Source organism: Cyphomyrmex costatus, unplaced genomic scaffold (genome assembly GCF_001594065.2).
Source record: "Cyphomyrmex costatus isolate MS0001 unplaced genomic scaffold, Ccosl1.0 scaffold413, whole genome shotgun sequence".
In the NCBI taxonomy this organism is placed as follows: Eukaryota; Metazoa; Arthropoda; class Insecta; order Hymenoptera; family Formicidae; genus Cyphomyrmex; species Cyphomyrmex costatus.
The window spans coordinates 214,795-231,556 of record NW_017278351.1 but is presented as its reverse complement, the minus strand read 5'-3'; the positions used below and the strand labels follow the sequence as shown (position 1 = coordinate 231,556).

The window sequence follows — 16,762 nt, the reverse complement described above, 5'->3', positions numbered from 1 at the left end:
AATTAAAAAAAAAAAAAAAAAAAAAAGAAGATTAAAAGTTGACCTTTGTGATCTAAATTTACTAATAATAAAGTAAAACATGGGGATCAATTGTGTAACTTTTTTCCTAGAGCAAAAATGTAGAAGTAAACATTTTTGTAGAGATGTAACAGTTATCCAGCTAATATCTGATTCCTGGCAATTGTACGACTGAAATTTTATATTGAAATGATGTACATTATGGTGTGAATGTTTAAAAAATTTTTATCATTGATATATTTTTTAGAAATGTAGAATATTTCTATAGAGAGATATCTGGTACTATATTTCTAAAAAATAAATTAATTGTAATAAAAGTTTTTAAGGTATTCACACCATGATATATATTTTAATATAAATTTTTGGCTGCATATATTGTCAGAAACCAGATACTAACCGGATATTCAATATATTCCTAATTTTTTGTATATATATGTGTATGTTATATGTATGTGCATACATATACTTTTTATAAAATTTATTTATATTTAAAGTAAACTTGTTTGTCGTTTCAATAAAAATTATAATAGCTTTTTCTTTTCTTGTTATTCATTACAGTTGGACATAAAACGAACAATGCGTATGTTCGAGGATGCAACGAGACTTGTATCTATAGTGGATATGTTTAGCGATAATGAATCTTTTGATGAAGTAGCCACAGAGAATATCAAGTATTTTTTGTTACCGGCTTTATTGGGCAAGCTTACCAATCAATTATGCACTACTGATGACAGAATGCATTTGGTTAAAGTAGCAGAAGTCTATTTTGTAGATTTTTTAAAGCGGTTAAAAGCATATAATCTGGTAACAGATGTTGAAATACCAGAAATTAGTTCAATCGATGAGAAAAAGGAAGCAGGAGATAATGAAAATACATCAGAATCAAGAATGTTAGAGAATATGGTTAGGTATTTTAATCATGTGATTGTTGTAAACTGTTACAGACTACAATTATTTTAATTCTGCTTATATTTAGGTGATTCGTAGAAATACGAAGTTACAAAGATATCAACAGGAAAAGGATTTGGAATCTCGTTTGGATACTTTGAAGAAGAACTTCGATAATCCTAACATTGATGATGAATTAAAGAGGGAATATTTTATTACTCTTATAAAATTATATGCAGTTCAAATCGTTGATGACTTAAATTTATTGAAAAGAGAAGAAGCGATTTTAGAGAATATGAAGGAAATGAAACCGATGCATACTTTGACTTCTGAAATACAAAAAAAGCAAAAATTACCAGTTCCAAAACTACAACCTATTATCATTACACGTGATGAATTACAAAAGAAAGTTTTTGGAGCAGGCTATCCAAGTTTACCAGTATTAACGGTACAAGAGTTTTACGAGCAAAGGGTCAAAGATGGAGAGTAAGTAGAGATTATGGTAGTAAAAAATTTGAGATTATTAAGAGTCATTTACAATAAGAGTAATATGGTATAGTAAACCATGAGAAATCAACCAATCACAGTTTAAAGTCAGAAGAATAATCAATTATGATTGGTCATTTCCTCATAGCTTACGGCTTATAGTATACAATATATAATAATTATTCCCATTGTAGACAGTTCATCCAATTGAAAATGTATATTGTATAAATTATACCATGTGTTATATAATTTAACATGTATTTATTATTTTATATTTGTCATAATGAAGTAAAAATTAATATCAAATATAAAATTAATATGAAATGTTCGAAAATTCGACAAAAAATATATTTAAAAATATTGGATATTTTTCATCAAAATCATATATTTATTTTTTACTAATATAGAAATAATATAGCTGCAAGTTTACTTTTTCTTTTTGAAAAGAGACTTTATGATTACAAACTATTTTTATAAATTAAAGTACTACATTAATTATAGCTTTTATAAATATAATACTTATTTACTTTCAAATTAAGAAAAAAATAAGTAAAACATAAGCCAAACTTTTGAATAGTGTCATTTCATTGAAATATTCTTATATATAATTTCAAACTTTTAGTTAGTAATATATATTCAATAAGCATTTTTTTTTAATTAAACCTTGAAATTGATAAGAAAATTTATACTAACAAAGAATTATAATATTATCAGCTGGCCCAATCCATCACAACATAATGCAACAAATTCTCGGTGTTTACAAAATATGGCGAATAAAAGTGTAATCGGAAATAATGAAGATAGTGAAACCGTTTTAAAGGAAGAGAAAGAAGAAAAAGACGATCCTGAATATCTCGAACGACAGCGAGCAATGGATGAATATAAAGACACACATCGTCGTGGGTGGGGTAATCGTGCTAATAGAAGTTAAATATCTAAAAATAAAATGGATATAATTCTATCCTCAGAATGTGTTTTTTTTTTATGTCTTTGTTTATACTTTATATTCTAATTACATTTGATTGAAATAAAATCAAGTCGAGAATCAGTCTTAAAATAGTAAAATAAGTAATGAAAGTGAAAATCTTAATCTCTATAACTCCTGGCTTTTGTTCATTACTGTTTCAGATTGTAACATAAAAAATGATAAAACTAAAAATACTTGTAAAATACATATAACAGAATTTAAATAAAATAGTAATAAATAAATAGTAGTTTTTAGACCATTATTCATAGTCAGTTTTGCTTGAAGACTGTCATTAGATGGTTTTGCGATTAACTTTAGCGACAAGCCAACTCATTTACACCTCATTTATGATGCATTCTGTCAAACTCTATGATATATTGTCTTGTAGAAGAAATATTTTGCAATAAAACTTGTTTCGGCTTATATTTTATGAAGTTACGAAGCCTATTAAAAATTCAAGTTTTGCGATTTCATTCTTAAGACTCCAGAGTAGTGAAGCCATAGGCCTGTTCTTTTTACCGAACTGGTGCACAGAGTGCAATAAGTTGAAGTGAAACAGATATACGTTTGTTTCATTTCAACTTATTGCACTGTATGTACAGTTCAGACAGTGCAGGCAAAAAGAACAAGCCTCATGTTTGAATCGTGACGTCAGAGATAATTCAAGGTAAAACCAATATCATCATATGATGAATAATTTATGCTACGTGTTACACGCATAATACGCATGAAAAATCATTTTATCCTTGTTTAATACTCTGCAAACAACAAGGATAACACTTTGACTATAAAGCACAGATGTCTATACTTGTGCTATAAAGAGACAACATGATGCGCATTATGCGTGCAACGGAACGCAGCCTTGGTATCCTACAATTTTTGTATAAAAACATTTTTTTTTCGAAAACGAAATCATATTTCCAAGATAACCCAATCTCATTGTAACACCATGTATTACTGATTTTTCGATCACAGGACATCAGTTATAGTTACTGGGATTTTTATGAACGAAAAAACTTGTGCATTTATATTAGAAACATTAATAAAACAATGAAGACTCAATACACGAGCCGAAACATGTAATGCGCAGAATAGATATGTATCTTTATTAAATCTTTATTAATTACAGTTTTTAAAATTTATCATATATGGAAACTTTTATTTATAATTGTCGGTAACTCTCGAATTGCCTTTCATTTTATCCTTTTATTGTTTTGACATCGAGAGCTTTGTTCATATTTATATAAAACAATGTATTTAGATTTCCTTTATATACAGCATACCTAATACAAAAAAGTATGAAGAGAGAGAGAGAGAGAGAGAGAGAGAGAGAGAGCGCGCGCGCGCGCGCGCACGCACGTGTCCCATCGTTGCCATGCTATCATATAGGTATCAAAATATAGATAATTTCACTTTATTCTTCCTTTGGTTTTGTTCGGTAGCGATACTTTTTTCGGAAGCTCTTAAATTAGTAAGTTCCTTTTGTTTTTCATTATACTTCATTGCAATGTTATTGTAAATAACACTACCCTTGGCATGTTTTGTTAACGATTCTTTGAGTTTCGATGATTCTCTTTCTAAGCGATTTATGTGTTCTCCAATTTGAAAACTAGCTACATTTAGGTTTCTATTGGATTCTGTTCTCAATTTATCTATGCTTTGTAAACTATTAGCTGTATTTTCTTTAGCTGCACAAGAATAATTAACAATATTTAAATATAATATGCATCATAATCATATTCAATAAACATTGTTCTTTCTTCAACTTACGTTTATCACTTAACGTTTTATTTATAAAATTAAACACATTATTATCTTCTTTTTGTTTTTCTTTTTGATACTGTTTTTCTCTTTGCTGCTCTAATTTCTGTTGTTGTTTATACATTTTACGTTCCGCAGAAAACAAATCTTTATCATTACCAGCAAATTCACGTAATTCCATGCAGTAATCTGAAAAAATTCAACAAATTAATGCTGTATTTTGCATGATCAAAGAAACTTAAACAAACCTAATGATTTTCCTGCTGGCAAAACTTGAGTTTCAACAGGTTCTATTCTACCATCATTTCGTTTTCCAAGACCAGTACCTATCACATAACCCATTTGCATCATTAATTTGCTACCAATACCACGTGTGTGTTTTTCCCAATTTCCTAAAGATTCATTTGTTTTTAATGTCAAAAGAGATTTGTGAACTAATTGATTATTTATGAACGAATTAGCTTGTGATTCATTATCAACATTATTCGCATCTTCATCATCGCTATTGCTATCATTAAATGTATTTGACATTTCTAAATTTGTGTCATCTGTAAACAATCAATACTTGTGTTATTTATAAACAATTTTTTTTCAAAAATATAAATAATATGTATGTAATTATTTTTTAACACTTTTTACCTAAAGGTAAAAGATCTTGTAAACTGGCTTCTACAATTTTACCACTTAATTCAAACTTTACTCTGTATTCATCTCCATTCTTTTCAGGTAATTTTAAAACTATGGATCTATACCACATATTTTTTTGTTTAGTTAACACCTTGCTTCCTATTTTGATGTTACGAAAATCAGGCTCTCTGCAAAACCAAAGATAAATCATTAATATAAATTTAAATCATTAATATAAATATTTTAATCAGAAAAAATTACTTGTATTCCTGTAGGCTTGAGAACGGCACAATTTTACCATGACAATAATGGCAATTTTCATCAGAAAACTTACAACTACCGTTGAGAAAATACGGACATGGAATCATTTCCTTGTGTGTTGGATTGAGAAAGAAAACTCGAACCTGGAATTAATAATCAAATTTAAAAGCAAAAAAATAAAAATAAATTACAAGTTAGAGTATATGACAATTTTATAATTAATATCATTAACTTGCCTTAATGTCATGAACATCTTTAATTGCTTCATTACTGTCTTTATGAACAGAACATACCATAGCATTGTGATAACCGATACCACCCCAAGTACTGCCATAAGGAGCTTTACATTTCGTACCCTCTAGCTCTTTTAATTCATCCTAAAAGGTCAACTTGCACCGTATAATTGTGTCACTGCTATGACAGAAAATAGTTGTATACTGACTTCAATGCTACCAGAAGCAGCTACAGCGGTGTTGTCCTGTTTATCTTTACTGTCGCTTGAAGATTTTTCTAGCTCTGCCTAATGGATTTAAGCAACATTTAATAATGTATCAAAACTGTTTTAATAATATAACTTTACATACCAAATGTTATATATACATTCATAATGTTTGAAAACTGTAAAAATATGCTGTAACAAAATCTGCATATGGTAAAATACACCTTATATTGTTCTACTTTAAATGATTTATTTATTTTTAATAATTTATTTATTTTAAGTAATAAAAAAAATACAGGTAGTAGAACAGCTTAGTCTTCTAAAAAGATTTAACAATTATTTTTCAAATAGACCTTGAAAAAAATATATTCTCTGTCCAATAGATCCTTCGTTTTATCATCAGGATTATCGTCTTCATTTGTGTTTTCTGCATCTTCTTCAAGACTTTGCAAACTTTCCTTCGTTAAGAAAATAAGTTCTTTAATGTCACACTTCAAACTGAGCAAGTTGTCTCTGTGAGAACCTTCTGGCGTTGTAGATAGTGTTGCATCCACTTGCGACAGCTGCAAAAGTAAATAAAATGCACTAAATAAGAATAATTGTAATGAATTATATAAATAATATTTCTTACAAATTTAAATTCAACATTTTTTATTAGTTTATTAAAAAACGAAATGAATTTTTTCCTACATTTGTTACTTTAAAACTTTATACACAAATTATTTAAAAAATTCTATGAAAATATATTTGACCTAATATATGCTTACTACTCATGTGATTACATATTACAGATAAAAAAATTTTGAAAAAAAAGGAAAAGGAGGATTTGAACTTTGAATCTCCAGCTTTCTGATCTCGCACCTTATTAATTCAATCATACCGACTTTTTGTAAATTAAATTTATGAAGGAGAATGTAATGCATGAAAATTGCGCATGAAAAATTGCTTGACCCTCCAGAAGGTCAAGATAATCAACTTTTTCCATCGCTCGTTATTCATTAAAAAGTTATTAATGAAAACGTTTTTGTGACTAGGACACTTTTTCAACACAACATACACATTTTAACATAAAGAATGTATTACATTTATTCATTGTTATATTTTATTTATTATTATTATATTTTTATTTATTATTACATTTTATTCATTATTTGATGATATATCATTTAATTAAATATAAAGAAGCTATTAATTTGAAATTGAGATATTCTCTCATTGAAAGCTGTATATGTATACATAGCGCTTTAAAAACAATTCACTACTTTAAAAATAACAATTCACTGCTTAAAAATTAATTTACTGCTTTAAAAATGATTAGCAGTAAATTTGTGTTTTTAAAACAGTGAATTGTTTTTAAAGCACTATGTATATATACATTGCAGCGAGTCGAAATGACAGGTATACTGTACAACGAAGCAAGAGCTTTTTTTATATAGTAAAAAAGACATCAGTTTTCAAACTTTTTTGTTAATAACTTTTTAATAAATAACGAGCGACAAAGAAGGTCAACGACCTTGACCTTCTTGAGGATCACTCCTACTTTTAAAAGATTACTATATTTTTTGAATTTCTGTGAATTTGGTAATTTTTATATATAAAAGCTACAAGAGCTGAGAAAGATGAAATTACTGTATGGAGAGAGAAATTAGATTTATTTGTTGAAGGAAAAGAGTTTTAGAATAAGATACATATCACAAAGAAGTTTCATATCGCTTTGTTTATTTAATTAATTTATGATATTCATCGTTTTATATTAATCATTTCTGATGTATTTCTTTTTAACTAAAAAAGAATCTTTATTTAAAAGTTTTATTCAATCCCAATCAAATTTGTGATGCGAAATGTACTGTTCAGACATGATAGATGGAAAACAACTTTTTTAAATTAATATTAGATCTGGTTTTGTACTCTAGTCTTTAATTGTCTCTTGGTTTCTCCCATACTGTATCGCAATCTGAAGAATTAATTCAATCTACAACGTCACATTGTAACATTTTTTCCAAAAAATATTTTATGTAACTATAAAACCTTTTAATATATGTAAGATATTGTATATACCAAATGTCAATCAACTTTTTTGACAATCAAAGAAAATTTCTGACACAAAATTAATATAGAACATTATAAAGTTTTTTTTTTACATTTGAATTATGATTTCATGTTTTTTTAATCAGAAAAAATTACTTGTATTCCTGTAGGCTTGAGAACGGCACAATTTTACCATGACAATAATGGCAATTTTCATCAGAAAACTTACAACTACCGTTGAGAAAATACGGACATGGAATCATTTCCTTGTGTGTTGGATTGAGAAAGAAAACTCGAACCTGGAATTAATAATCAAATTTAAAAGCAAAAAAATAAAAATAAATTACAAGTTAGAGTATATGACAATTTTATAATTAATATCATTAACTTGCCTTAATGTCATGAACATCTTTAATTGCTTCATTACTGTCTTTATGAACAGAACATACCATAGCATTGTGATAACCGATACCACCCCAAGTACTGCCATAAGGAGCTTTACATTTCGTACCCTCTAGCTCTTTTAATTCATCCTAAAAGGTCAACTTGCACCGTATAATTGTGTCACTGCTATGACAGAAAATAGTTGTATACTGACTTCAATGCTACCAGAAGCAGCTACAGCGGTGTTGTCCTGTTTATCTTTACTGTCGCTTGAAGATTTTTCTAGCTCTGCCTAATGGATTTAAGCAACATTTAATAATGTATCAAAACTGTTTTAATAATATAACTTTACATACCAAATGTTATATATACATTCATAATGTTTGAAAACTGTAAAAATATGCTGTAACAAAATCTGCATATGGTAAAATACACCTTATATTGTTCTACTTTAAATGATTTATTTATTTTTAATAATTTATTTATTTTAAGTAATAAAAAAAATACAGGTAGTAGAACAGCTTAGTCTTCTAAAAAGATTTAACAATTATTTTTCAAATAGACCTTGAAAAAAATATATTCTCTGTCCAATAGATCCTTCGTTTTATCATCAGGATTATCGTCTTCATTTGTGTTTTCTGCATCTTCTTCAAGACTTTGCAAACTTTCCTTCGTTAAGAAAATAAGTTCTTTAATGTCACACTTCAAACTGAGCAAGTTGTCTCTGTGAGAACCTTCTGGCGTTGTAGATAGTGTTGCATCCACTTGCGACAGCTGCAAAAGTAAATAAAATGCACTAAATAAGAATAATTGTAATGAATTATATAAATAATATTTCTTACAAATTTAAATTCAACATTTTTTATTAGTTTATTAAAAAACGAAATGAATTTTTTCCTACATTTGTTACTTTAAAACTTTATACACAAATTATTTAAAAAATTCTATGAAAATATATTTGACCTAATATATGCTTACTACTCATGTGATTACATATTACAGATAAAAAAATTTTGAAAAAAAAGGAAAAGGAGGATTTGAACTTTGAATCTCCAGCTTTCTGATCTCGCACCTTATTAATTCAATCATACCGACTTTTTGTAAATTAAATTTATGAAGGAGAATGTAATGCATGAAAATTGCGCATGAAAAATTGCTTGACCCTCCAGAAGGTCAAGATAATCAACTTTTTCCATCGCTCGTTATTCATTAAAAAGTTATTAATGAAAACGTTTTTGTGACTAGGACACTTTTTCAACACAACATACACATTTTAACATAAAGAATGTATTACATTTATTCATTGTTATATTTTATTTATTATTATTATATTTTTATTTATTATTACATTTTATTCATTATTTGATGATATATCATTTAATTAAATATAAAGAAGCTATTAATTTGAAATTGAGATATTCTCTCATTGAAAGCTGTATATGTATACATAGCGCTTTAAAAACAATTCACTACTTTAAAAATAACAATTCACTGCTTAAAAATTAATTTACTGCTTTAAAAATGATTAGCAGTAAATTTGTGTTTTTAAAACAGTGAATTGTTTTTAAAGCACTATGTATATATACATTGCAGCGAGTCGAAATGACAGGTATACTGTACAACGAAGCAAGAGCTTTTTTTATATAGTAAAAAAGACATCAGTTTTCAAACTTTTTTGTTAATAACTTTTTAATAAATAACGAGCGACAAAGAAGGTCAACGACCTTGACCTTCTTGAGGATCACTCCTACTTTTAAAAGATTACTATATTTTTTGAATTTCTGTGAATTTGGTAATTTTTATATATAAAAGCTACAAGAGCTGAGAAAGATGAAATTACTGTATGGAGAGAGAAATTAGATTTATTTGTTGAAGGAAAAGAGTTTTAGAATAAGATACATATCACAAAGAAGTTTCATATCGCTTTGTTTATTTAATTAATTTATGATATTCATCGTTTTATATTAATCATTTCTGATGTATTTCTTTTTAACTAAAAAAGAATCTTTATTTAAAAGTTTTATTCAATCCCAATCAAATTTGTGATGCGAAATGTACTGTTCAGACATGATAGATGGAAAACAACTTTTTTAAATTAATATTAGATCTGGTTTTGTACTCTAGTCTTTAATTGTCTCTTGGTTTCTCCCATACTGTATCGCAATCTGAAGAATTAATTCAATCTACAACGTCACATTGTAACATTTTTTCCAAAAAATATTTTATGTAACTATAAAACCTTTTAATATATGTAAGATATTGTATATACCAAATGTCAATCAACTTTTTTGACAATCAAAGAAAATTTCTGACACAAAATTAATATAGAACATTATAAAGTTTTTTTTTTACATTTGAATTATGATTTCATGTTATTCTGATTATAAATTAGATTTTTTAATGTATTGTATCATTGAAAAATAAAATTGTAAGAGATAATTTGTATATATATATATATATATATATATATATATATATATAAGAAAAATTTGAGTCATAGGAGCTATAAACACTCTATATACCAACATATAGTGTTTATAGCTCCTATATGACTATTTGACATTATATAATGCAATACCATAACTTAATCCAATACTATAAAGATTAAGTTAGTTTAAGATCTGTTTTATACATGTATACTACTTTATAATACACTAATATTTTATGTTTAAAATCATATTATGGAAAAAATAAAAAATATATAAACAAAATTAATTAAGGAACTTACAATATATAAAATGATATATTACTAATAACGAAGCTATTCAAATAATTAAGAAGTAATGGCTAAACGATCAAGCTGCATCTTTAATGTTAAAAACAGTTCCATGTAAATTTATATACATAATGCTTTTTTTATAATAAAAATCTTATCAGCATTAATAATAAAGTGCGATAGTTAATTTTTCCAAGAAATGAGGATGCGTATCTTTAACAAACTTGTGTACTAATTTCTAATATTATACCTGGGTTTCATATTGCTCGATAGCTTCCTTTAAACTTCTTGCGTCTGTCATACTTAGAACGTTACATACAAAAAGTCAATTGCAACTTGCGACAATTTAATATAGCATTAACTTGTGTGAAATCCAATTTTTTGATACAAAATCTTGTACCACAGTATATACTGTGTTTGTACTGCAGTTTAGTTTATTATTTAAGGCCTCTCTTTCACCAACTCCAATTAATGATGATCGACGGTTAATGTTAATCTTTGAGTATATACTCAAAGAGGTTAACACCATATATGATCTAACTGACTCAAGACGTCAACCCAACACCACAATAGCGCAACACTTTATCGGCACCTTTGATGTTAGTGCAATGATGATGTATGTATGTATGTACGCTGATATGAACCAATGGTGTATCGCCTAGTCGCCTCAAGATAGATTTTCGCGAGTTGCTCTAATTTGTCGTTTCAGGGTTAAGGACGCAGCACACACTTTGCATGACGCTATGCATGATGCGTACAGCCCATTCTACAATAGGTAGTAGCAGTAATGGATTAAGGAATAGCGTAGAAATCAATAAATCACAGTCGAATATGAGGAGGATAATTAACTATCATTGGTCGATTTCTACGCCTACTCCTTAATCCAGTACTGCTACTGCCCGTTGTAGAATGGGCTTAAGAGAATCAACAAATCATAATCCTTCTTTTCCTCTCACTTCACGGAAGAGAAGCATTTTGATTGGTTGATTCTCTTATTATGCATCATGCAAAAGTGTATGCTGCGGCCTTTCGAGAAGTGAAGAAGTTGACAATAACCAGCACCACTTTGCCGAACGGGTTGATATTAATCAGCGCCGACTGATATACTATAAAAATAATAGTAAGAAAAAGTATAGTTGAAAGTATAGAAATATTTTCTATCAACATTAAAATTTTCCGTCATGTTTATAGAAATATGTGGTTCTATCCACCACCTTATATTTCACGTTTTTTTCTTAAATATAATCTTTCCATTCAGTTCAAAAAAGATTACGGAGTCTAAGTTTTTTTTATATGTCAAAGTCTTGGTTTAGAATCAGCTTTATATCCTAGCTAGAGAAAGTGGATGAATATTTGACATATGTATATTCTTCATTTTCATGCAAGAAAACAGATGCAATACTTCATATTATAATTGAGCGTAATAAAAGTAGTTCTTAATTTATTGTCGATACTACAAGAAAAACGAAGTAATAAATACTACTGTCACAATATTTTATGTAAATTAGGTATATAATTTGTATAAGTGCTTACAAGTATATAAAACTAAAAATAAATAATAGTGCAGCAATTATAATGTTTAGTCTTAACTTACAGATGGATTAAAAAACTGATTTATAAATTCAAATACAATTAACTATATAATTAACTATATTGATAAAAACATACTGGTTTCATTAATTACAAAGGAAAATGATATAATTAGATCTGGGATTTCAGATTTGAAAAAATATTTTATATATTTGATATTAAAGACAACAGTATACTGTACTAAAGCTATATAAAAATGCTAATGCTTCAAATCTGTTTAATTTCGCCGCTGCAATGTGGACAACATGTCATGTTGCTCACATCACTTTGTGGAAGAAACATTTGTCCGCCAACCGCGACCGCTGCCCCCATTACCGCAGTACAAGCAACATCTCTCTCAGTCATGGGTAACTTTTTACTTAGTAACTGCAATTGAGATATTAAACTCATATCAAAATGTCATGTTTCATTATCAGGAATAAAAAAATCAAACTTTACTTTTTCTGCGTTGTTTTCTGCAAGCGTTTTCATATTTAAACCAGTTATATTTAGCTCTCTCTGTAATTCTGAGTCTGGTATACCACTCAGGAGACTGACTCTGAGAATTTCTACAAGTTGATAACATCCCTGTGCAAGATCAACAATATTACTGCTAATTAATTCGTGTTTTTTACCGAATGTTGTTCCTATGGAATCAAATTTCTCTCGTAGAATTGTCAGCATTCTGGATAAATAAAATTTGCAATTTGATAAAACTATATGAATACTGAAAAAGTATAGCACCTGCAATATATACCTATAAGTTTTGAGCGACGTATCACGAATACCGTTATGTTCCTCTAATAATCGTTTTATAGTTTCCTGCAATTCTGTTGTTCTCTGGCAAAGTGCAGCTTTCCATCTTGCCAAATCCTCCACCATTAAACTGTAATAAGTTTAGCTTGAGTAATAAATTATAGCTTTTGTTATTACTATTTTTTAATTCAAGTTTTGAAACAATGTAATAGAAACAAGAAACAATGTAACAGATCAGATGCAAACCAAAGTAAAAACTAAAAATTCCAAACATATTGGAAATGCCAATTACCTACTAGCTAAAAATTTACTTCTCCAAACTTCACATTGACCTGCTAGCCATTCTATTTGTTCTTGATGTGTAGACAAATGTTTGGCTGAATTCAAGAGGGCTCTTGCAAGTTGCAATTTGTCCTCAGTTAACAGATGAACTCTAGTTTCTAGATCCTCTCCTACTGCGGCAACTAATAAATTCTTTAATTCTCCATTGACCTGTGTGCATATATATGTATATTTTAGTATAAATTATAATAAATTTTAACTTGTAATTTATTATTGCATGTCTCATACAGGAGCTACCGAAAGTGTAGGAACCTCTTAAGACTCCTGAGTACTCAGAGAATTCCGTGTTGACGGTGGCGATACTGAATTAGATCTGGCAAAACTGGTAGTCACACACATAAGTACAAGTTCATGTCCATGCTCATTTTCGGGCCGAAGGTGAGCACACATGGGCTTATGCTTGTGTTATAGCATAGCGCCTCGCCATGGTAATACGCGTGGAAAAGTGACGTTTTGACGACAAAATTTTTCTTGCATGCTATTTCATTAATATTTATTTATTTGTGAAAATGTGACTTGCCTCATACTCATAAAAGCCCTAAAAATGGGCGAAAACTACAGTTATTTTGAAATTTTATATGTAAAAGCGTATATTTCATTCGTTTCATCAGATGTTAAACTGTGTTTCTGCATAAGTAATATACATAGGCTCACTTTACATGTTTTTTACGACCATTTACTGATTATCACAGGAGCAAGGGACAGTTTCCGCCCATTTTAACAAGTGTTTTTAAGCAATCTCGTCATTTACATTTATTTAAACTGTCTTTACTTACAAATGGCACGCAAGAAAAATTAATGTGCATTTCTCGCCTATGACGTCACAATTCCAACATGGCCGTCGCGACTACTCAGGATACTTAATATTTTAGAATCTGAGCATTTTTGAGAAAAATGAGTTTTTTAGACAAAAGTTGCAAGATTTAAAAAAAATTTATTTAAACATCTTATCATCAGATCAAGATCACATCAATTTTTTAATAGAACACCCTATTTTTTATTCCAAAATTTTTTTTCTAATAGCGAATCTCAAGAACTTTCTAAAACGATGCAATAAAGTTCATTTTCATTAAGTACATTTCGAGTTGTAAGGCTTGAAAATTACAGTACCACAATGCAGATTAACTTTAATCTCGGTTTAACTTACTGTTCATCTTTTTCTAATTCTAAAAATTAGAAAAAGATGAACAGTAAGTTAAACCGAGATTAAAGTTAATCTGCATTGGTAGAAACAGGCATTAGTAAAGTAAGTATACTTCCTGTTTCAATTACACAAATTCTCTGCTTTAAAAATACAAATTCTCAGCTTTAAAAAAATTAATTCTTTGCTCTAAAAACAAATTCTCTACTTTTAAAAATAAAAATTATATAGAAAATAATGTATTTTTAAAGCAGAAAATTAGTATTTTTAAGGAGAATTTATGTAACCCTATAGGCCATTCACATGACAGATTTCATAATCTGTAAATATCAGCTTTAACAATTAATATTTTAGTTTGCAGAACAGATCAACACTTTTTTGCCAGATTTGCTCATTTCACGCAAAAATGCATCGAATAAGACTAATTTTATCAAAATCAACAATTATACTTATAATTGTTGAAAACTTAAAATAAACTCAATAATTAGTAAATCTTATAAAAACATTAATAATGTGAAAACATTAATATACATTGTTATACCTGTGCTTGAAATTTCAATTGAGTTTCAAGTTGACCATTTTCTTCTTTCAATTTGCGAATCTCAGACTCATATGTTCTTTTTTCATTATTCCACTCATCTTCTGTTTTCTCTTTGTCTTCTTTCATATAATCCTTTAACATTGTGTCATTATCCTGGATCTTTAGTGCAGCAATCTGTGCAACTGTAGCATTCAAACTAGATTTTTTTTTAAATAATTTTTTCTTTTTTTCAAATGGCACTATTGGATTTACAGCTGCCTTATACGGTTCATATGGTATAAATTTTGGTTCTTTTGATTTTAAAGAATGTAAAATATGCTTCTCTTGTTTTATATTACTAATATTTTTTGGTACTAAGTTTACTATTGTACCAATAGGAGTGACTGGAGCTGTTGATCCTAATTGCTTCAAATTTGTAGGATGGTAAATGAGAGTGTCTCCTAGACGACTTCGATTTTGCCTAATTTCGATTTTATCTACCGTTGCATTTTCCATGCCATCTCCTTGTGTTCGTTCTATGTGACCCATCATATGAACATCTTTAAAGATTATTAATCAAGATATAAAAAAATGTATCTATATGCTGTTATAACATGTAATTAAAATATATTTTTAATTTCTGTCATTGTGTGTTTAAGTTAACAACATAAATATTTAAAGTCAACAATCATTATTTACAATGATCCAGTTTCCACTGAAATCTTCATTCCTCGATTGTACTTCAGTGCAGATTAAATTTATAACATTGATGTTTCTCTCCATTGGGTACAGAGATTTTGTCAATTGAAGCAACAGTAAAATTAGCGCAAACGCATTCCCACTGACTTAAATTTGATTCTACATCGCATTACAAATTCTTCGGTGGAAAATAAATCAATGACACACACACTTCGTATTTGAACAAAACTAACCTGGTTGACAGTGAATGTTGTGTTTCTTGATATTTGTAAAAGTATTCATGTTCGGCAGTATAAACAGTATCGCAGATATTTTATAATTATGTCATGTGGTCAATATTTATAATTTAAGACGAATAGTATAACGTCTAAAACAATTCAAATGCATTCTTCATCTCTCGATAATACCTGCACGAGTTACGAGTTACAAAAAAAGAGGTTAGTACCAGGAAGTACAAACACTACAATTACTTGGGGGACTTGGGGTGTGGCGTTGCAGGCGTTACTCAAATCTGTTCTTTTTTCGTTTTCGCTGTCTACACTGAAAAAAATGCATGTAATTTTACATGGAAATTACATGTTTATAACCGGAAAATTAGCTAAATTTGACTGGAAATTTCCTCTCTTCTAGATTTTTTAAAGTAAAAATACATATTAATGGTAAAACATATGTGAATGTACTACTTTTATGTAAAAATAACTTGTAATTTTAAATTTCAGCGGTATTTTTACAACGCATAAACGGATAAAAACAGTTTCATGTGAAATTACAAAAAAAAAAGTAAAATTTTACGTTTATTCTGTAATTTTACATTTATTGTATGATCATTGTAGCCAATCAGAATCTATACTCGGCGCGAGCGTACCGAGAAGAACGCTGCCGCGCGCCTCGGATATATTAATATATTAAATATATTAAAAATATTTACTCGAATATATTAAAATTTGTAATTTTCCGTATGATCTAGAATAAGATGATTATACTGGGTCGAAAAAAAAACCCAGCATAATTATGTAATTCACACAAATATTTTTTTTAATGTAGAATGCATAGGCAACAAGAAATAATGATCCGTCCAATCAGAGCTCTGGGATATATTATAATATCGAACTTATATCTCAGAGCTCTGATTGGACGGATCATTATTCCCTGTTGCCTGT

The 16,762-nt window shown here is 28.4% G+C and overlaps 3 protein-coding genes across 3 annotated transcripts in view; 1 reads left to right on the top strand and 2 right to left on the bottom strand.

Moving 5' to 3' along the window:
• Tap42 (immunoglobulin binding protein Tap42) overlaps positions 1-2,382 on the top strand; it is a 3,504-nt gene extending 1,122 nt beyond the window's left edge. The window contains exons 2-4 of the mRNA XM_018543999.1: positions 577-921; positions 995-1,392; positions 2,107-2,382. Coding sequence (XP_018399501.1) covers positions 577-921; positions 995-1,392; positions 2,107-2,323 — 960 coding nt within the window. The 3' untranslated portion in view covers positions 2,324-2,382. The remainder of the gene's footprint in view (positions 1-576; positions 922-994; positions 1,393-2,106) is intronic.
• A 1,129-nt stretch (positions 2,383-3,511) lies between these two features.
• LOC108777168 (zinc finger CCCH-type with G patch domain-containing protein) lies at positions 3,512-11,228 on the bottom strand. Its single transcript, XM_018543983.1, has 9 exons — positions 10,826-11,228; positions 8,424-8,633; positions 8,074-8,151; positions 7,868-8,008; positions 7,632-7,774; positions 4,760-4,935; positions 4,369-4,668; positions 4,130-4,309; positions 3,512-4,047 (listed from the first exon to the last, which is right to left on the bottom strand). Exons 1-9 carry the CDS (start codon positions 10,874-10,876, stop codon positions 3,752-3,754), a joined length of 1,575 nt encoding a protein of 524 aa, XP_018399485.1. The 5' UTR covers positions 10,877-11,228; the 3' UTR covers positions 3,512-3,751.
• A 1,020-nt stretch (positions 11,229-12,248) lies between these two features.
• On the bottom strand, positions 12,249-16,049 carry LOC108777174 (golgin-45). Its single transcript, XM_018543991.1, has 6 exons — positions 15,836-16,049; positions 14,925-15,463; positions 13,193-13,392; positions 12,902-13,030; positions 12,604-12,829; positions 12,249-12,531 (listed from the first exon to the last, which is right to left on the bottom strand). Exons 1-6 carry the CDS (start codon positions 15,882-15,884, stop codon positions 12,373-12,375), a joined length of 1,302 nt encoding a protein of 433 aa, XP_018399493.1. The 5' UTR covers positions 15,885-16,049; the 3' UTR covers positions 12,249-12,372.
• Between the last annotated feature and the right edge of the window lie 713 nt (positions 16,050-16,762).

Excerpts from the sequence above, each read along its gene's own strand:
- LOC108777174 (XM_018543991.1), bottom strand. The coding sequence starts at position 15,884 with ATGAATACTTTTACAAATATCAAGAAACACAACATTCACTGTCAACCA. Across the intron at positions 15,464-15,835 it reads CAACATTCACTGTCAACCAG|ATGTTCATATGATGGGTCAC; the intron begins GTTAGTTTTGTT and ends TAATCTTTAAAG. Across the intron at positions 12,830-12,901 it reads ACGTCGCTCAAAACTTATAG|AATGCTGACAATTCTACGAG; the intron begins GTATATATTGCA and ends TTATTTATCCAG.
- LOC108777168 (XM_018543983.1), bottom strand. The coding sequence starts at position 10,876 with ATGACAGACGCAAGAAGTTTAAAGGAAGCTATCGAGCAATATGAAACC. Across the intron at positions 8,009-8,073 it reads CTGCTTCTGGTAGCATTGAA|GATGAATTAAAAGAGCTAGA; the intron begins GTCAGTATACAA and ends TTGACCTTTTAG. Across the intron at positions 4,669-4,759 it reads ACAAGATCTTTTACCTTTAG|ATGACACAAATTTAGAAATG; the intron begins GTAAAAAGTGTT and ends GATTGTTTACAG.